Source organism: Drosophila albomicans, chromosome 3 (genome assembly GCF_009650485.2).
Source record: "Drosophila albomicans strain 15112-1751.03 chromosome 3, ASM965048v2, whole genome shotgun sequence".
Lineage (NCBI taxonomy): Eukaryota > Metazoa > Arthropoda > Insecta > Diptera > Drosophilidae > Drosophila > Drosophila albomicans.
The window spans coordinates 27058416-27080498 of record NC_047629.2 but is presented as its reverse complement, the minus strand read 5'-3'; the positions used below and the strand labels follow the sequence as shown (position 1 = coordinate 27080498).

Here is a 22083-nt window from a genome sequence, read left to right as displayed (position 1 = left end):
GCTTTTGAGGTCGTAGACCATCAGCAAGAATTTTTGTAATGCAACAGATAATTCCAGTTTAAAGTGGAATTTAATAAATTGAGTTGGTATTTCATGTCACATTCTTTATTCAAAATTATTCAAATTCAAAAAATGGCGCCATTTGAAGCGCAGATAAAATAGCACTGCTTTCTGGCATACAACAGCTTAACATTGATAGCGCATGTACAGCTCTTCTGCTTCGTACTTCTTTTCTTGAGATTGTAGACAATAATCATTTGCTAAAATCTCAATTGCACATCTGCAGCGCATGTCATAGATCGACTGATTTCAATTTAATATACATATCCCAATATAACACGCGATTACTGCTTGCTATTAGCTCTGCTTGCGCGTAGTACACTGCTTGCGTCATTTATGTTGCAAAACTTATTTGCTAGATGGCGCCCATCTTTGTTTGTTAACTGCTTGCGACTTTTTAGTTACAATGTGTATCTCCTAGATGGCGTCTATATTTATGTATGTCGACTGCTTGCAAGTTGCAACACTTTTGTTGCAATACGTATCTGCTAAATGGCGCTTCACTTTGTTCACTGCTTGCGACTTCTTCTGCGACATATCTGCTAGATGGCGCCCATCTTTGTTAGTTGATCTGGCAACATACTATCGGTTAACCGCTAGACAAATCTCATTTATCGAAATTTTAAATTATTAGCCATTACTTGAATAAAAACTTCTCATTTGGAATTTACGTAATAGTTAATTTTAATTTGCATTTAATTTATTATACTTGTAACTTACAGCGAAAAACATTAAACTTATTTTTAAACAAACAAGCTTAATTGTAGTATGTATTTGCATATGGTTAACTTAGCAACAATTGTTTATATTTTACATTGCAAATTAATGAAATCTTAGTCTACACCTAAATCGTTACAAAGATGGAAAGGTATTCTCTATTTGAATTGTTTGATTCGGTTCGATTTGATTTGATTTGTTTTGTAGCTTGTGAAGGGACTGGGCATGGGTCGTAAGGACACTTGAGGGATGATAAATAATATATATATGGTATTGTATACATAAATATACATAACATATATCAAACGAAATGTCGAATGGAAATTAAATTAACTACTTTGACTCTGCCCTTGGACGGAAACCGTTGCTTACAAAAAGATAAATTTGCCTGCCATTAAACAATTTAATCAAAATTAAATTAACCTCTTGTTTAGAAACAAATTAACATTGCGACTCATTTTGGAAGACAAATGAAAATAATTTACTGATGTCTTGTTTGTCTGCGCTTGAAACTTTTCATTTTTCCATTCAATTTGTATTTTTTCAAATGTCGTTTTGTGTTGCTTGCTACTATACACAGTCTTTGTAATTGTTTTTTGTTGTTTGTTGTTTTTGTCATCTTTTTGCTTATTTCGTATTGATGCTCTATTCGATAATCGCATAAAGTGAGGGCTACACATTTTCGCCCTGTTCTATCTAAACCTCTGTGCTGTGCGTTTGAATGCGAACTTTTTTCACGCTGCCATTGCGACGCATCGGCGGCGAGCTGCCCGAGCCGGAGTAGCCGGGATTTTGAATGCCCAGCGTCGGATCTGGCCGGGGTCGCGGTTTCTTGAGACTCGAACGCAGCGGGGAGCGTGTCACAGAGTCCAATGTCGAACCATTCGAGACACTTGTGACAGTGGTGCTCATAGAAGCCACGCTGCCTGCTGTGCCGGCTCCATTGCGGATGCCACTGTATGGCTTGCCAGAGGCATCTGTAACCGAGACGCCGTTGCGACTACGCGGCTCCTTGAAGCCGGGATTGTTGAATGTGGTCGCACTAGCTGGCGATGAAGCGTCCAGCGCCATTGTAGGATCGCCTCCAGAGCTGCGGGAGAAGATGACATCATAGACGGCGGCGACAAACAGCGCAATCGATAAAACAATCACAACTATCTGCGAATCATAAAGAAAATGGTGTCAATAGTTTGAACAGCTTATCACGATATAAACTGACTGACTCACCTGTATGTAAAAGGAAATGCCACGCGATATCTTGAAACCAAAGCGCTCCTGTTCATCGATTTGCAACGCAAAAAGGACTGCGGCTATAATGGCCAGCAAACCTGCAAGTCAATTTCTCTGTTAATACCCATACGAGTACAGTTAGGAGCACAAAAAATGCTTACCACCCAGGAGGGCAAGGATGAGTTTGACAATGACCAGCGATGTGTAGGACATGACCACCTTCTCCCGTGACGATATCATCGCGTGTTGGATGACCGACAGTATGCAGAAGATGCCTAGCAGCGCTGAGCTGCCCACAGCCAAAATTCCGCTGGCGAATACAGCATCTATAATGGAGGGAAATATTAAATAAATAGCTATATGTTAAGTAGGCTATTCCAAAACTTTATTAACTAGAAGTGTGTCTAAGAGTACAGTCTAAAATGTAGTGATAAAGCTATTTAGTATTTTATTGGAATAACGAATTCAATTCCTTATTGCAATGAGATTTGGCAAAGGACTTCAAGCTACATATTCAACATATTTTATTCCATAATTTATGCTTTCATTTTAAATATACACCTTTAGATCTTCTGCTATATATTACAATATGTATGTTGTATGTTTTCATTAAGAAATTTCATATTTGATGCACTTAATTAAAAATTACAACATCAAATATGTATGTGCTTTCAATGAGCTTAGAACTTTTAAGAGGATTCTGAAGAGATTAATAAAACAAAAAGACGTTTATGAAAGAAGAGCCAGGAACGAATTACAGGTGCTTCAGTAATAATAAGAAAATACACAGCATATAAGCAGGAAATTAATATTCTACAAAGGAAAGATACTTATAAAGAGAACGATATTTAGGAGGTACAAAATTAGTTGCACTCAAATTTCAATTTGTGGACATAAGAGTACAAAAACTTTATGCCCGCAGCTCTCACTTTTTAAATATCTTATAAGTAGACTTATTTATTTATTAATTGGTTTCTTTGCACCACAATATAAAGCTTATAAAATATGATGTAAGTCACTAACATTTGATTTTACTATTTTTAATATGTTATTTCTAAAAACTTTCTATTTCTTAAATATTCATGCGAATGAAAAGACAGGAAAAGTGACAAGCAGTCTTTAATAAAAAGACTCAATTAATTCAAAAATAGCCTAGTTAATTTGTTAATGCTCGAGTACTTACTGCTCAGCCGGAACTTGGAGACATCGTTGCCGCATTTCTCGCGATTATAAGTCAATTGCTTACACACTTTAAAGGGCCCAAAATAGCCGCGATCGTAGTCATAGCCACCTGTGAATCAAGTCGAAAATCATGAGCGATGAGAAATAAGAAAATGCTCAGCGCACTTAAATAAGCACTCACCTGATGGACTATCGTAGTAACCCCAAATGGGTATGCCAATGGCGACGGAGGCCAAAGCAAAGCACACGAAACCCAAACAGGTCACCCCAGCAACATAAAGTGACGACGTTGCCATGTTTTACTGTACAGCATAACGATTGGGATGACTTGCGAGTGTTCCTCTTGCTAAATACTGAGATCCAGATCCGAGAGAGAGATTGAGAGGGAGAGACTGCAATACAAAAGAAAATTGACAATTGTTTAAATATGTATTTTAGCTTGGCGGCAGCTGGCACCAAATATTTCAAAAGCAAATAAAATTCTCAACTACTCGTTGATGTATCTCGTCAATTAAGCAGTATATCATTTATGGAATGTCAATGTTAGATGTGGGTTGTAGTATACTGGCAAAAAACAAATTCCTATGCTGAACTATCACCCATTGTGCCACCCACTCAGACAAGTGGCTACACTTGGCCCGATCACCTTTCGCTACTTCTTCGTCTCATGCGAAATGTAATCCAATATTTGCCTATGTGATTACATAAGTAGAAGGCAGGCAGGCACTCGTAATCTCGTAAGTAGTAGTTACAATGAGCCCATGAGTCGGTCATCATCGACATGGCGAACAATTAGATCTCATTCATACAGAAAGAGCTGACCTTGAGATGCGGAAAAGCTTTCGCAGAAGTGGCACGTTGTCTCATTGTGCGATATGGAGATGCCTCAATACACGTATGTGTGTGTGAGTGTGCGTGTGTTCGCATATTCTCATACTCAAGAGTGCCAGAGAATGGCACAGTTGTCTCAACTGTCTGACAATTTAAATGCCTTGCAAATATTTGTGCTCTGAAATAAGCCGATTTTCTAATAAGCCGATTTCCTGTAATTAAATGTCAATTACAAGCATTTTGCCAACTCGCATCTCAGTGTCTGCCTGAATTTGTATCTGTAGTTGACAATATGTATCTATAACAAAGGCGCACGAATTTGAGCAATGCTAAAAATGTTTTCCACAACGTTGTGCTAATTGAAAGGCTATTAACAATTAGCAGTGGCTATTTACGTGGTTCATTTTGAAAGTAAACGTCAAAGTAAATCACATAAAATTAGATACATATTTTGCAATAAAATACAATCAGTTCAATATGTAAAAGACGCTAATTTGTAACGCCTTCTCTAGAATTAAATTTCAAATATTTTGCAATTTAATTAGAATTATATTAATTACTTTGCGCTTTAAATATTTTGAATTGCATTTTATATTTTATTTTGATTTATATTTTAATCAAAGTTTATATGCTATAAAAGAGATTTTCCCATTTAGATTTCAAGTGTACAATTTTGTGAGAAATAATAATTAATTATTATTTGATTTTGAAATACGATAGTGATTTGCTTCAATTAGAAATTCAAGCCATGGAACAAAATGCTTTCTTCAAATCTTGTCGTGTATTTTATGAAATAAAAAGTAAGAAAGCTACCCATTTCAAATAAGATCAAAACAGTGCGGAATTATTCTTTTAAATATACCAAATTCATATACCGCAAAAATACTGAAACAAACCGAAGGCTATAATTGGTATATTCATATAGTACTATATAGTACATTTTCTGCAGGCACAAAGTTATAATACCCTTCTACCCTATGGGTTGTAAGTAAAAAAATTCTATAAATTAGTCTTAAGCTTTGTCAACTAAATCTTCTTAATATACACGACTCCTAATACCAAGTTAATTATCTGCAGAGATTTCATCTAGCTACATTAGTTACATGCCTAGATTAGCTTGTAAACCGTGGATGCAATAAAACAAAAGCATCAGCTGAGTTCTCAGACTTTCAACAAGCGACGAACAGCATAACGAGAAACTAGTCCGAAACTTAAGATGACAAATCCGATACGACAATCGAGACAGTGCCAAAACAAACAGCATAGCAAAGCGAATAGAATGGAAGAGTACCAAGAAATTGAAGCTGAACGAAGCGACTCTCTATTGGAAGCTCGCCCGGTTGGTGGCGGGTGTCCAACTTCAAGTTGAAGCCGGGCCGGCGTTCGCTGTTTGTTGCTCTTAGCGGTAAATAGACAACAACAATCCAGACAACCAGCAAGCAACCAACGAACAACAACAACAACAGCAACCAGCGGCAATAAAGTGAATGCAAAAAGTCAGGCGAGCTTCTTAAATTACCCAGCAAAAAATAAAAAAGAATAAAAAGACGTCGCGTTCGTTGGTTTAGTTGGTTCTGCTTCTTAACTCGCTGTTGCCGTGGCTGTTGCTGTGGCTGTTGCTGTGGCTGTTGCTGTGGCTGTTGCTGTGTCTGTGTTGCTGTGGCTGTTGCTGTGACTGTGTTGCTGTGGCAGTTGGGAGGCCCGACGCATCGTCTATGGTCGCTTGAGTGGAACCATCAGCCATTATAACTGTGTGGCGTTCTACTTATGCACAGTTGAGGGCAGGCGGCAAAAAAAAAAACACAAAAAAAAAGCAACAGGTTGTCGAATTTCGAAAGGTTCTCTTACCACTGGTGGCACAGACAATCGCTCACAATCGAAATATAAACATATGATAAGTTGGCCCATGGCCTGATTCCAGCACTAGATCAAAAGATCAAAGACCCTATCCCAAGGCAAATGCTTTCTTCAGCTTCCTCTTCGGCATCTCATCTCCACCTGAAGTCAAAGTCAACAACTGAACTTTTCTCAATTGTATCACGACTTTCAACTTGCATAAATTTCAAAGACTTTCCTCTCTCTCTCTCTCTCTCCCTCTATTGCTGTCTCTCTCCGCCTACGCTGCAACGTTGTGTGGCCACAACGCGGCAAAAGTTTATGACGCTTTTGGCCATTTGATTTCTTTCGGTAATCCATGCGTGATTTAGAGGTGCTTTGTCTACACGTGCAACAATGTTTATATGATTTACACGATTCACGTTGCGATCAAAACACCTCCGGAAGAGCAGCGGAGGAAGAGAGGAAGCGAGTTCGGTAAGTAGCCAACACGTTTTCCACTACAAGTAATTGTCAGCGGGCCGTCGGCCACTGGGAAAAGCACATCATGTAGGTTTCTGGTGTCGTGTTCAGTCACAACATGCAGCTTGTCCCATAAATCTTGGCCTATTTTTTAAGCAAGTACACAACTCTAATCCGTGGGTTCAACCCTCGTCTTTAAGCAGAGTTAACCCCCTTTTAAAAAAACACTCTTCGCTAAGCTATGAGATTTAAGTTTGTATATTAATTTAGGCCTAAAAGTCATTAGTAATTTAAACAACGAAATCAATTAACAACCACTCCGACTCCCAGTCAAAATAAAGTAATTTCGCGCTGACCACAAACATCGACCAAATGGGATCTGCCATGAGGCCAACAACCCTAAGCCCTGGGAGAGTCGACAGTTGGTCGGCACTTAATCAAATGCGCCAAATCGCAAACTCGGAACTCGCTCGCAACCCGTAACCCGAAAGTTTGAAAGCTGAAACCTTAACAAAAGGCAACTTAGACTAATGAAAAGTCGCTTTTCCGCGGCAAATTGGGTCAACAAATGGAGAAAAAGGCAGGAAAACAGGAAATTTAGTTCAATTTGTCGGGTTGCCTGGGAATCAAATGGCAAAACGTGTCGCGGTCGACACAACAGACACAGACTCGGACATTGTGGGGTTAGACATTTCTAAACCATTCAAATTTGGGTGCCCAGGTTCGTAGTCTAACCCAACGTTCTCCCCTGTCGTTGAACCCCGCCCCCAAAGGCAGGCCAAAGTCTGAGGCCCGAAGCCTAAAGCAATTTATTGATTTTCGCCAGAATCGTGGTCTGTTTGTTGTTGTCGTCGTTCAGTTGGCAACGCGACTTGGCCATTGTTTATGCCAACCTGCCTAACTGGCAGACAGGCCCGCTTGCACTTGTTGCCATGGCAAGGTGCGCAAACTTTTTAGGCCACAACACCAAACAAGAACGGCAACTAAAACAAGAGTTGTCAAGAGTTGTGTTTAGCTTTTACCTTGGAAAATTCATTTCATTAAATTGGGAACACTGGAAAATGCAATAAAGCCACGCGACTTGAGCCGCTTGCCAAAAAAACATTATTCAATTTAGTGTCACAGCAACGAGTTTGCGGCAGCGATCTCGCCTTGCTCACATACACAAGTTGCCTGTTACGTAACTCATTAGTTAAGTGTTCTGTGCAGCGTTGCCAAACTTCGCAAAAAACCGGCAAACTAACGGTGAACTAACCGTGAACTGCATGTGCACCAAGTTTTTCTATCTAGTTAGCTGCTGCTTGAGGCGTTAAACAGCACGCAAAATTATGACCACGTTAGTTGCTATCGACATGGACACGTTCCGTTGATTTCTGAGAGCCAAGCCCACTGACAGCGTAAACATGTGTGCATGTGTGTCTTGGTGTGTGTGCGTGCAACGAGAGGCTGCAACCGAGAGTCACCTCTTGTCGTCGCCTCGTTGCACTTTCTATTTGCCGAGCCAGTGAACCGTACGCAGCTCGAGGCTGAAGTTCTGCTCGTAGTGCCGCATGTGTCCCCAATGCATTGGCTACTTTAGCTAATGGCTTTATTGAATCGCCCATTCCGTTGCTATACTCATGTCGAGCCTCTTCCAACTCCCAGCTCTCATCTGGCATCTTTGTCTCTGTTGACTCTTCGTGTGACTTTTGCCCATCGAGCGCAAAATTAGCGCGGACAAATTAAATGAATAGACAACGGGCCATCATCGTCATCATCATTATCGTCATTAATATCAGTCAGGGGTGCCAAGCAAAGCTCTTTGGGTGTTCACAATGACACAAATTAGGTTAATAGTATCAACTTAACGTGCATCAATGAGAATCTCATGCAGATTATCTGACGTCTTGTCGATTACATGTTTCTGTAATCATCAGCGACAAGAGGTACAGTTGCCTCATATAACAAATCAAAGTAAAGATAATTTGATCAATAATAATAAATATTAAAAAAATTAATCGTTCTCTGATACTGAAGATATAATTAGTATAATACAAAATTAAAAAAATTAATGTCTTAAAGAGACTTTTATATTTATATATATATTGGCAAACAAATGTTCCATTTTAGTTTTCAAAATATTTCAAAATCTAAAGAATTGTTCATATAGATTATTATAAGCACAAAATAATTACTAGGAATTGATTATAGTTTAAATACAGGAAATAAAATATTCCTATATTACAATTTCAAAGATTTTAATGCAAATTAAGTTATTTTGCTCAATTCCAGTATAAAATCAAAAACTATGAATATTTATAATTCAATTTAGGTTACCTACATAAGGGCTATCACTTGAATGAACGGTTTTTGAAGCTTTTTCCGTTATCCTACATAAATATCCTTCAAGAAAATTGTACAGCAATTAAAGTTAATTGCTCTGCTCTAGGAATATTGGATAAAAAAGCGTTTCATGTCAAATGCAACACTTGATGTGTTTTCATAATACAAAACAGTGCAAGAAGAGGAAGGCAGATATGATAGAAAGAGAGAAAAAAAAACATGTTGTCGTGTGGAACGGACATCATCATGACAGCCACAAAAGCTATTGTCACCCAGGGACTCACAGTTGGCGATGCAGCTGAAAAGCTAAAGAGAGACAGACGAGCCAAGACTGCTGAGCAGCGTTAATGACAATGTCAACGGAACGACACACACACATATGAGGATGGAAAACAGAAGGTGCAAGTAGTTAGGACAGATAGTATGAGGCCTGTCAATGTGCTCCGCTCATAGTAGTTAAGCATATTGTCCAGCCAAGGGGCGTTGGCAGGTTGATTGTTTGCACAACTTGCATATTTTCTCTTTTTATTTTTTGTCCAAGTTGTTATAATGAAAGATAAATACTTGCAACAAAAAGTTTAGACAACCAGCTGACAAGCTTTTTCCGAAAAAGGGCCAAATGCTTCGTTTTTCTAAAAGGGAACCATGTGGGGGAGCAAACGATTTTTTGCAGCTGTGTTAATTGAAAACCCTCCAAAGCTGTTAAGAAAAACTTTCACCGAAAAAATAAACGAAGCATAGAGTTTGAAGACGTCACAAAGTAAAAGTTTTTCATGATGCACTCAAACGTGAAAATGGTAAGAAAAAAACTATGAAGAGGCAAGAAGAGTCAAAGAGACGTCAACAGCTTCCGTAACGAAACCCAGAAATGTGGTAACTACAAATCAAACAAGAACACCACCAACAATTATAATATACAACATAACCGACAACTCAACGGCAGCGATGACAACGACAGAGCTCTCAACTTGGGTTAGACAAGACCCAACCAGACCAGACATATGCCCCCCCTCTAAAAGCGCTGACCTAATTTCATGGTTGTTGTTGTTGTTGCTGCTACCTAAGACTCGGTCCCCATCTTCAAGTTGACGTGCTTGCAGCTTGAGAACCTTTGCTAGCTTGTAAAGCAGAGCTCAAGATTAACTCAGACCAAGCTGAGACAGGAAGAGAAACAGAAGCTCGACTTTATCTCCGAGATTTATTCCGATGCTCTACGTATTATTGAGGAAGTTGTTGCCATTTTGCCACTTAACAACCATGTAACTGTTGGCTGACATTAGAAGAGAACTCAGCTGGGAACTGACTGAACAACGCTATTTATAACATTGAGGAAGCTCTTAAGTACAATTGAACTAATTTTCACTTTAAAATTATTAATATTAAACAAAGAACTTTCAAGATGATCTACAAATACTTTTTTAATTGTTGGAATTCGATGAGCAAACTTAGTTTGTCATTTACTTTCCTATTCGCGTTCACTTGCTAAGCTTTGAGCTTGTTATTAACATGAGTGCTGTCAACAATTAGTATCGGCTTATTAGTTAACAATTGAACTGTAGTATAAGCAAAGCTCTCAAGGTAATTATAAAGGTCTTGGAACTATTAAATATGGATGAAATGGAAAATTGTAAAAGTGTGAAGTATACAATATTTCATTACTTTAAAAACTGAATTATTATTATTACTAAATAAGGTTATTTAGTTTTTTTTTGGTGCAAATATTTAAAATATTCTTCAGAATTACATTCTTTTGTCTCTTAATATTTTCAAATTCATACTTATTATAACGAGTAAGATGTCAACCACCTCTTTTTCTAGTTAATTAAACACATTTAATTAAAAACCATTTGAATGTGTGCTTTCAACTTCTTTTAAAACAGCAGCCAAAACAGTTGCCATGGTTATCAGACACGTGTCCTATCAGCATCATCAGAGAGTTGCCTGTCAATGCCTAATTGCCAGCTGGTTTATCAGTGTATCTGGGCAGCAAGCTGCCTGTGTTTATTTTTCATGGGTGTGAAATTGCAAATGTATCTTGCAGTTCATCAGCTGACACAGCACAAAAGACAGCAGAAGGCAGACATCGAGGCGAGCTACAGATAGCCAAGCCTCGTTGAGCAGGTGAATCCCTGACAACGTGTGAAGCTGGAGGTCAGAGGGCGAGAGGTTTTTCTTTGGCTTTGATGAGGCTTTCACAGTTGCCTTTGTTGTTTACACATTTCGCCTGGAATGGCACAAATTGTTTATTATGTGTAAATTGAGAGAGTTTGAAATATGAAAAGAAAGAGTGTTGCATCAAATTATACGTCTTTTGCTGCCAAGCTAAATTGAATATTCAATATTTATACATTTCATGAGCAATAAATTTTGAAGAGTTTGCATAAAGTGATCTATTGATTTTCTCACGTAGTTTGCTTAGTAAAAGAGTAAAAGTTAGACATATATAATTAAATTTACAATGACGAATGGAAAACAAGTTTCAATTTGCTTGCGGTTTAAGCAAAGGTCAGTAATGCACAGAAGCAAACAAGATACTAATGAGATCGACAGAACTTCAATTGTGTGTATGCCGATAATTTTGTTATTTATTCAATAATTTCGCTTCATTAAGTACACATTGAAAATTATGGCTGGATTGACTCAGCCAAACCACTACAAACAACAACATAATCATCATCTTTATGATCATCATCATGGTTGTCTTGTCATCATCAGCGTCTCATCTTTTGGCCGCTGCCCTTTCAATGTATTTCAATTTATGCCTTCCATTGCCATTTGTCAGTTATTGAACCGGTTGCTATTGTCTGTTGTTGTTTGCAACGTGTTTTTGGCATTTCTTTATATCGTTTATGGGATATTTTAATTCGATATGTGCCTCACTCTTTTCTCTCCGTCTTACGCCGCGTATACATAATATTGTTGTTTCGCTTTTTACAAGTCGTGAGCATAAAGAATTCTTAAAGAAATAAGCGAGGCGCGGTTTTGGGTTAATAACCTTGACCGCGAATAACTGAGCAGAGCGCAGAGTGAGAATATTTTATTTCATAAAAGTAAATTAGAAGCCGCTGGCGACAAACAAAACATGCCAAGACTTTTGTTTACGTTTCTTACACACAAAAAAAAGGTCTCACCTAACAACTGGTCCTTAATTAGTCAAAGCTGTCCCAGAAATACTAAACCCATTGCATTTATTTTTGGTTACAATGACAAGAAATTAAACTGTGCCATATATTATACCTTTTTGCATAAGAATACCTTTTATGTAACTCTAAAGCAACTATAATATGTAAAACAAAGAATTCCACCCAATTGTCCACCTGATTTCCCAGTATCATCAATTTCATGTAAGTAAATGGAATTTACATTCATTACGCAACGGTGATTACAACACATGTCATTTGATGAGCTACAAGTATTTATGAGAAGGGTCATAGATCGAAGCGTAGTTAGTTAAACGCACAATTGACATGATCTTCACAGAAGCCCGCTGAAAAAAAATGCTTGAAGAGGTCACAAAAAGTAGCGGAACTTGCGCAAACATTACTCTCAAACGTAGTATTCGTAGTATTTGCGCAAACTGGACAAATTGGTGCTCGAATTTAGTATTCGAGTATTCAAAGCAAAAAGTGCTGGCACTCAAAATAGTATGCTCGCAGTTTAAGCACTATTTCTATTCATTTATGATGATAAAAGGGGTCAATTGCACAATTAATTTATAATTTATATAAGCTACCGCTGTCGCGTTTCTTGGCAAGTTTCCCGCAATAGTTGGCTACGGATTAACCTCAACGAAGCTATTATATTTATTCACGTTTTTATTTATTTTCCATTATTACTAAAGTGTTTATACAATATTAAAGTAGTCGCTATATAAGGAAAGCTATTCGAAAGCCATCAAATTGACAATTGTCGAATTTCTTTTGATTTCAAGTGATTTCCGCCCCCACTCGTCTTCACTTCGTCTGCCTCTCACATTCACTGTCTATCGTGATTCACGCAATTTCTAGAGTTTCTAATTTTATGACGGCAGCGCCCTGTCTTTCCAGATCTGAATCCCCTTCACAGTAATCGGTTTTTTTGTTTTTGTGGATTGCATACAAATTGCTGCTGTTTATTGTGAAATTTGTACCCTGTATTCAGCACGTAATGCAGTATGATAAATAAACGTGTCATCTGTCATTATGGTAATAATATATTCTATTGACATTAAGTGCAAACTGACTGTAAGAGTATCGCATAGTCAATCAACTAATTTATTTACATAGTCAAAGTCAGTCTTAGGTTTTTTTTATTGTGGGTGGCTTACAAGCAGTCAGCGGTAGCTTAGTAATCCAGGTGGGTAATTGCCATGCAATTTCATTGTTTCTCCTATTATTTACAATTTGCTTAGTGCTTAGTGCTTAGTTCCGTCAAACCATGATATGGAGTTGATAAGAACCGACAGTAACTATGCATGTAAGTGGTAATTGCCATGGCCAAGGTACTACGACAGATGTGTATCGTTTAATTAACGGAAGTGCAAAGTGAAACTCGAGTTCGAAGCATGTGACTTGAGCTATTTGGATTTTGCAACTTGTAATGAATACCCAATTAATTACATACTATATTCTGGGAAAGTGAGAAGATTAAAGAAACCGTTTTCAGGAATGTTCTGATATGCATTACATACAATTCAGTTTGCAACCCATTAAAATTGGAAAGCAATTGAGAAATTAAAAAAAAATACCATTAGCTTAACGTTTGTGTTTATTTAATAGCCCAATAAATTGTATTTTATGAACTAACAAACTAATTTCCTGTCTGCAATTCATTTACTACAATTATTTGCTGCACTTTTGGAATGAAATCAATGCAATAAGCTTTCTACCTTCCTCAATAAGAACAAAGCCGAACTGCACATAAAAGTTTTGTTATATGGCAGAGTAAAAGCAAAACAGACACAAAACATGAGAAAAGAATCACTGGAGCGCAGCCTTCTCATTGCATCGCTCCATCACGCTCACTCCAACTCCCGCTCTCATTCCCATTCCCACACATGTTCGCTCGCTCTGCCTGCTACGCTTAGGCAGCGCATTTAACTAGCTGCATAAATATCAATTAAAAGGCACAGAGAATGCAACAAATAAAGCTGGGCCAAATAAGCCCAGTGATATAGTAGTGACCATTCTAAAGAGACAGCATAAAGGCCGTTGCTTTAAAACTCAATTACCGGTCACTTAATTACACAGCTTGCACAATCTTGGGCTAGAGCGCGAGCGGGAGAGTGCTAAGAAGAGAGCTGCTGGATCGTGAGAGAGAATGCAAAAAATTTGCATTCAACAAGTAGCTCGCTCTTACTGCTCGCATCAAATGGCCGTGAAGCTGACGCCCAAAGCTACCAAGGCATGCGTGCCGCTCTCCCTGTCGCTCCCGTGCTCCCACTCACCCCCTTGCATTCGCACAAAAGCTGGCCACGCAACTGTGACGTGTTTTGTTTTTATTATGGTTGTTGTTGCTGCTACGGGTACTCAACCAAAGCTTTGCGCTCTGCCCTCTCTCTCGCTCTCTCTGTCTCTCTTCGCTCACAGGTTATGTAAATATGCTTGCATGCAGACGTGCAATCGTGTTTGTATGTATGTATATGTGTTCAGTTGGCTGGATGGGTGTGGGCGTGGTAGACTTGATAAATTCTTTTACTGTGCGCAGACAAATTTCGTTTTTTTCGGGGCTCGACAATTTCGTTGTTGTCGCTGTTGTTGTTGCTTTATTCTTTGTGGAAGGAAGCGCAGCAAACAAAAAGAGAGATATAATAATAACAACAACAACAACCAGTTTGGCTTCTATTGTTGTTGCTGCTGCTGTTGCAGGGCTAACGGAGCTTTACGTCACCTACTTTTTACTCAATTTTTTGGTAAATAAAATACCTGAGTGGCATGTGTGTGTGTGTTAGTGTGCGTGTGTCTGCTGTTAACCGTTAAACCGGTTTCAACAATTTGTGCATTGAAAACGAAATGATTTTTGAATTAAGGTTGAAATTGAAGTTGAAGTTGAAGTGAAGCGAGACCCTACTGCGATTTGACCAAGTTAACAAAAGAAGGTTAACCCTTTTTTTGGAGCTATCTTCTTGAACAACCTATGAAGCTTATCAATGTGGTGTATTTCCATATTTCTAAGATATTTCATTGTACAAGTTTCCCCACTTTACCCCAAAGCTTTCCCTCGTTACCACATTTGCTGCATTTGCATATTTCCAGCATTATGGTAAATAACCCGAAGACATGTTCAGTAATTTGACCGATAAGACGCTCAAACGTGTCCATAACAAAATTGTCTGTCGCCCAGAAAAACTGGAAAATTGAAATACGAAAATGTCTGTCAGCAGCAGAGAACGCGTGCCATGGTCAAAGTCTTCAGTTTATTGAGCTAACGAGTTTCGGAAGAATTCATATCTTGGTCAACACTTTAGCGATAATCCCAGATTGTCTACTTGGAATAAAAGTAGATGAAGAATGCAGGGCTGCAATAAATTCTTGAATCTTCAATAATAAATTTGAATATTTAAATTCATTGAAGTAATTCAATTTTGATTGCAAACTTGTTCATCTAAATTGAATTGAATTGAAGCAACTCTTATACAATTTAAATGATTTTTTCCTATAGATGATATATTGATATGTACCGTGCATTTTCATAAAATTGTTAAATTTTCTGAAATTACATCATATTTATGCAAATTTTTTAAATACATATTCTAAAAAAAGGTAATATGCAAAAAAAACGTATGAAATTTTGTTTCTGTCGCACTGCTATTTCAAAGTTTACAGCTGTATAAATCTATTTAACAGGTATTCTAATAACAATTATTTCAAATTCTTATGTTTATGTGCAGTAATTATTATCATAACATGGCACTTTTTGTGCAAAATAAGCTCACAAGTTTAAAGTTCCCTTGAGCTGTCATTTTGCGTAACCCCTTTCCATAAATAAATCATAAATAAATCAGCGCCTTATCAGAGGTCCCATTTAATATTTGAAAATACGAGTTGTAGGAGAATTTGCGAGCTTAACTCCTACTTCGTCCGTGTTACCTTCGGTGCACTGAACATGGTTAAATTAGCATAGTTGGCCCCGTTTGCCAGTTGGCCGTTTGGAGCTGGGAAAGCGGTTACAGCTGGTGGCAGAAGCATTGTACATGCATATAAATAATTATATTGTACAGCGTCAGGCAACAGCCAAAACACTTTAAATGACTTTCAGTCACGGCAGGTAACAAGTGCAACTACAACAACAACAACAAAAACAACAATAATATTAAGCTTGTAGTGGAGAGTGGGGAGGGAAAAATGCAAACTTTACACCGACTGCGAAATTTTTGCACTGTGTGATAAGGGCCTTAAGGTTCTTCAACTGTAAAACTTAATTAGCAAATGGCAAAGCAATTAGAAAACTTAAGATTTGTTTGCTAGTTGTTATCGTTATTATTGTTGTTGTCGCCAAATGTCGCAGTGCAGTGGCAAATGCAAATTCGTATTTAAATATGTCAACTGTAGCAAGTCACTAAATTGAGGCCGAAATATACAAAAATATATATAGTATGTATATGGAAAACCACATTTAAACATTTAAACACAACGTTGTTGACGTCATGGGGACAACTCCAACTCTGCTTGTTGTGGGAGTGCCAAGTTGACCAGACGTCACATTGTCACATTGCGCGGCTTCTAACCTTGGCCAAAAACAAAAAAAGACTCGTAACATTTGCTATAATTTAGCCAACGCAAACTTCTTCCTACTATGCCTCCGATCTTTGGCTTGACACGCAAGGGAATTTCATTTATATCATGTCGTTTGCGTTACGTTGATAAAAGGTCGAGTTTAGATACTGACCTAAAAGCTAATTACCAAGTCGCAACTCACATTCTAGCCAAATGGGTGCAGCCCGCCCATCGCCATCGTCATCGTCATCGCCATCACCATCATCATATGGCGACCTATCCAATCGAATGACCTATTAAACGACTGAAATGGGAGCACTTGAGGTTTGGCTTCGCTAAAAAGACAATATTTTATGTGAATGTTCCAGGTTGAAGTCTGAAGCTTTTCTTCACAGAATTACAACAATCTATTTCAATAGACCAAAGCAAATTGAATTAGGTTACCTAATCAAACTTATGAAAGAATTTGATTTCATTCAAAGAATAACTAATTCTAAGATATCGATATTATCTGATTTATCAAACTTATGAAATAATTGGACTCCATTCAAAGAATAAATAATGTACTAATACTAAGATATCGATATTACACCAAAGTATTTAATTTATACAACAATATTTAATAAGATTTTATAATTAGAATAGATAATTCGATACACTACATCGTTACGATGTAAATACAGCTAAATATAGCTATCGATATAGTAAGCAAGTTGTTCTACATTATAGATTTTACATTTAACTTATTCAACAAATACTTTCTGATACTTTATCTGAATAAACTGTTTTATATTTAACTCATATTTAGAGAAAAACTGCAACAACATTTATGAATGAAATGCATTAATAAATGAGCCATTGAACCACTTTATCAATAAATCAAAAAAGTAATTGCAATTATTCAACTAATTAATTGTTTCATGCGAGTTTATTATGTCATACAGAATTTCAAGTAATGAATGTTGACATTTCAGTTGTTCAACTGCTTTTTATTTCGTAGTTAGAAAGAGAAGCAGTACGATTAGAATCTTAATTTTCGAATTGCAAATTAAAAAGTTAATTTGCATTGCATCATGTCGCTCACTTTCTCAGAACTTCTCTCTTCCACCTTTTTATTTGTTTGCTAAATCGAGTTTTTGTGAACAAAATAGAAAAGTGGATTTATGTAGTCGTAAAAAAGAAGAATAGGTGGGAAGCGAGAGTCGTTAGCGTCATCAAGTCCTGACAAGCATTCACTTAGAAGGCCAATTTGACAAATAAAACACTAAAAGAGGTTTGGCCCAAAACTATTTTGGTAACATTTTTATGTGTTTAGTGAGAACACGAAAAGACTGCACGAGAATGACCAAAATAAATAAATTTCAGTCTTAAGTTTCTTTGTTTATAAAAATATATCAACGAAGCGTATCTTAAAGATATTATATTAGATAGATCAGATCAGTCACGTATAATGATAAGCAAAAGAAATTGAAATCTGCCCTTGTCAGCAAACATTGCTGAAGAGGAATGCGAAAAGACAATAAGAAACGAACGAGAAGCAAAAGGGGAAACCAGAGAACTGGGAACTGAGAACGAACGTGTCAGCTGAGTCATCTGATAAGGAGAAGGGATAAATAAGCTAAATAAAATAAATAAGTCAGGTAATATGAACATGAGAGAAGCTCGAACAAACAAGCAAAGCTCCTAAGGAGATTAATCACGAGTTTTTTAAACAAATGCAATGCAAATGATTAACAAATCAAATGCAAATGTAAAATGCATACAAATGTAAACAGAAGAGACTAACGATGTAGAAAAAAAATGCCAACCAACCTGTAGACGGGTCTAACCTGTTGCTGCTGCCAACGCTACGCCGACGCAAGCTAAAGAACTTTAACTTTAACAGTTGAAAGCTCGGCTTCTCACTTGGGCACTCACTGTCTCACTCACACTTGCGCACAGCACAGCACTCGCTCACACACGCACGCATACACACACGCCAGGTGAGCTTAAGCGAAACACGTCGCGCAAGAAGAAGAAGAAGCAGCAGCAATAATGAATGATCGTCATGTATGCGAGTGTGTGTGCGTGTATATGTATTTTTCTTATATGAGTAGTTCGTACTTTTTCACGGATACTTTTTGCACTTGCATTTTTTTCTCAGCTGCTATTTAGTAAATTTAGAGGTCGTGGCATTATATTTTACAATTTTAATTATTTAACTTGGCAATAACAATAATACACCGGCGAAATACAATTAAAACACAAACACAATTTTGGAGCCCGGCGACCAAAGTATTGTTGTGTTAAAGCCGAGCTTTTTCTTTTCGATTTGTATTAACAAAAATAAGGCTATATACACTAGTATATGCCAACCTTTTATTTACTCATATCCGTTACTATACGTTTTTGAAATTAAACATTTCGCGCGTCGGTTTATAAAATATCATTCTACAAACTTATACAAGTAGAAGAACTTTCGATCACGCGCGGTACACGTCCGACTCGCATGGTGTTGTTTATGCTTCTAAATTAAATGTTTATCCAAACTTTTTTTTCTGAAAAAAGAGCTTTTTAACGCCGTTCAGATATACCAAAATTCAGGAACATCGAAATTATAACCTGGTTACTCTTAACATTTTAGTATATTTTCAACGCGCGTAAGTTTAAACAGGTTGTTGTTACCCCAATTTTTGATATAGCCGAGACGACTGCCTATGGCTTTTTTGATTAACATTCGAAGGTACTCCGTTCAAATATTATTATTCTGAAAAATGCAGAGTTAAAATAGTGGTAACGGTTAACTTAACAGAAGGTGTCGTTTTATTGCTGCTAACGCATATAGAGACACATAACGCAAAGCCAACCACATAATCGTAACAGATGCTGAACTTAACTGGCAACAGCTCACTGTTAAATATAAGAGTTTGGTGAGGAGCTTCACTGTTAAGATTGTTTAGTGCGTTGCCAACTATTTCCTTGGAGGTTATAAAATATATCAATATATAAAACAAGTTAATAAGTTTAATATAATTTATTATTCTGCCTGTCATATTAAATACTTATTAATGCTCGCAATTACAGTAAAAATACAATTTTGCTTTGAAATTTAATAATTCGTTATTTGGCAATTTTAACTGCATACATGTTCATATTTGCCGTTATTTTGGAAAGTGTTGGAAGGCAAATTTAGTAGAACGAATCTTTTTCTGAGCAGTATATTTTCAAATATAATATGCGGTCACGCTACGTAGTTGTGCTTTGATCTTTTGGGGGGAAACGTAGCGCCCTTTTCATTTGCTTTAAAGATCTTTTTGAGCTAAAAATATTTCTCTTAAGTTTTTCTTGTAAACTTTGTCACTAAAACGTTGATTTGTAAAAAGGTAATTGTTGTGTGAATTATTTAATATTATTTATTTATTTACATGCATATGTATCTGTGTATGTATATATGTATGTATGCAAATTCATGTCTGTAACTTCACATGCTCAGTTTGTTAACGCGCTTCACATTTCTATTTGCTTTGGAGATTTGCATACATAGTTCAAAATGCCCCCAAAGAAGAATGGTTTCATGGCATTCGTCCAGGATTGGCGTAACACCGCAGAAGGACGTGGCCTGACATTGCCCCAAGCTGTGGCACGATGCGGAGGCATTTGGAGTGTAAGTATTTCATAATGGATATACATACATACATACATAAACAATCTTAAATTTTCAAATGCGTGTAGAATATGAATGCGCAGCAGCGCGGTCCGTACAATTCACGTGCCAAAGACGCTGAGATTGCAGAACGCGGAGCCAGAGAGCGCATGACGTCCACTGGCCAGCTAGTCTCCACTGTGGAGAGTCAGCAACGTGAAGCCGTTCAGCAAAACACACAGATGAAATGCAATATTGAGCGCATAGTTATGAAGGGCAAGGCACAGTATGGTAGGTTTCTCTCGTGCTACATCTATACTTACCACACTAATTCTTTATCCCATAGATTTGGAAAATAGCAAGTTTGTTTTTGCCGCTTTTAATTACTTTGACAAAACGAAGAAGGACGGCATTTATACCCCAGCTGAGTTTGCTGCTTGTTTATTTTCTATAAAGTCTGGTAAAATATCCGTCTATAGTTCGCTCATAAATCCGGGTAAGACAAACTAACTAATCAAATACAGCTCGGCCTATAATCCCCATGAATGTTTCTTCGATACAGGTCAGATTATGTTTGGCCAGAGCAACGATGCGAAACTTCATGCGGATTCCACGCATTATTTACCTCTTCCCCCAAAAGCATTGGGGGAAACTGATATGGGAAAACTATATATCAATATTGTGCAGTACTTGCGTGGCTGCCAAGTCAGTGATAATCCCAATGATCCCTTGATCGTGTTCACGAGCACAGAACTAATGCCTGTGGTGAAAGGCTGCTTCCGCTATTTGGCCAGCGACTCGGATATTGAGGATACAGAGATTCTTGTCTACGACATTCAATATCTGTTCTATATCCTCAAGAAGGAGGTGATGGAAATAGCTGACTTGAAAAGCACTGGCATTAATAAGAGTGTTACCGATGCCGTCTTCATTAATGACTATTATGAATATAATTCGGGCATCTCGTGTCAGGTAAGGCAAAGAATTTAGCTTAGCTATGAGTTATAATATTTTAAGCCTCCATATTTTGCAGTACCACGAAGATAATGATCGTTGCAGGTATTGTGCACATTCCTTGGTCTCTCGTTGGGCCTTTATCTTCAGCGATTATATGTGTGGCGATCTCGCCATCAAGCCAATACCCGGCAAACATTTGCCACCGAAGGAAGAGCGAAAGTTCCAGGTGATAAGCGATCAACGCGAAGCGGACATCACAAGCTCTTCTTTTGTCTCGTGTGAATCGCCAGAGAGGCTGGAGAATAAGAATAAGTACTCGCCGACTGATAGTACAGCATTCGCCGCCTGCATTAATAAGGAGGATGATTTTCCAACACTGGGCGGAAGGAAACCAAAACCAAACCAACGTCCTCCGTTGTCTAACAATTTCAGAGCCACTTCGCAGAAGAGTGATTGGAATATACCATCAACTAGACGTAGTGCTAAAGATTAGGACGCAGCTGTCAACAAGTTTAACCAGTAATACTACTTACATAATAGTTACATCTTTCTTATTGTACTCAAATGAATTTATGTGTACATGGACACACCAACTTTTTGTTTAATAAAATAAACCGATACATCGGGTTACAATTATAATTAAAAGTATATTGAGGTTTAAAAGGGTAAAATACTATTTGTATTTGAAATTTTTATTTATATATATATTATATATTTTCATTAATTTTCTCAAAGTTTAGTAAAAGGGTGTCTTCAGCCTCATAAAAAGCACATTCTACACCACATTTCTGATATTTGTTAATTACCAGCAAATCGATAATATCGTTACTAGATCAGTTGTAACAAACCTACTAGCTGCATTTCAAGTATCCTGTCCGACAGAGGAAAATATATAATCCTAAACTTGGGGAAGCGTGTGTGGTGGAAGGAATTTAGTTTTCTAACCATGGGGAAAAATCACGTCCTTAAAGGCGTTCCTAACAATATGGCAGAAGAATAATCCAACAGAAAAACGAAAATTTAATCAGAAATAAACTGTCAGCTTATGTCGCTTTTAAAAACTTATATATTGAATGATTATATCATGAGGTATTTCTTAATAATAATTTAGCTGGTTGTGAACTGAATTATAATTGTATTTAATAAAAGTACAAGTTCTCAACTTAACCA

General features: G+C 37.4%; 2 protein-coding genes across 4 annotated transcripts; one reads left to right on the top strand and one right to left on the bottom strand.

The window, feature by feature from the left end:
* Positions 1 to 1283: 1283 nt before the first annotated feature.
* Positions 1284 to 18829, bottom strand: LOC117569627 (uncharacterized). 3 transcript variants are annotated; one of them, XM_034250864.2, is made up of 6 exons: positions 18147 to 18829; positions 3371 to 3581; positions 3191 to 3298; positions 2169 to 2333; positions 2005 to 2105; positions 1284 to 1935 (listed from the first exon to the last, which is right to left on the bottom strand). In XM_034250864.2, exons 2-6 carry the CDS (start codon positions 3483 to 3485, stop codon positions 1474 to 1476), a joined length of 951 nt encoding a protein of 316 aa, XP_034106755.1. In that variant the 5' UTR covers positions 3486 to 3581; positions 18147 to 18829; the 3' UTR covers positions 1284 to 1473. The 3 variants fall into 3 exon arrangements, with proteins under 3 accessions (XP_034106755.1, XP_034106756.1, XP_051860545.1); XM_034250865.2 differs by having other exon boundaries at positions 18164 to 18829; XM_052004585.1 differs by having other exon boundaries at positions 18438 to 18829.
* A 715-nt stretch (positions 18830 to 19544) lies between these two features.
* Positions 19545 to 21548, top strand: LOC117571255 (protein maelstrom). The gene is made up of 6 exons (XM_034253309.2): positions 19545 to 19696; positions 19844 to 19977; positions 20046 to 20247; positions 20303 to 20452; positions 20519 to 20928; positions 20990 to 21548. The coding sequence occupies exons 2-6, from the start codon at positions 19864 to 19866 to the stop codon at positions 21404 to 21406; spliced, it is 1293 nt and encodes a 430-aa protein (XP_034109200.1). The 5' UTR covers positions 19545 to 19696; positions 19844 to 19863; the 3' UTR covers positions 21407 to 21548.
* Positions 21549 to 22083: the final 535 nt, after the last annotated feature.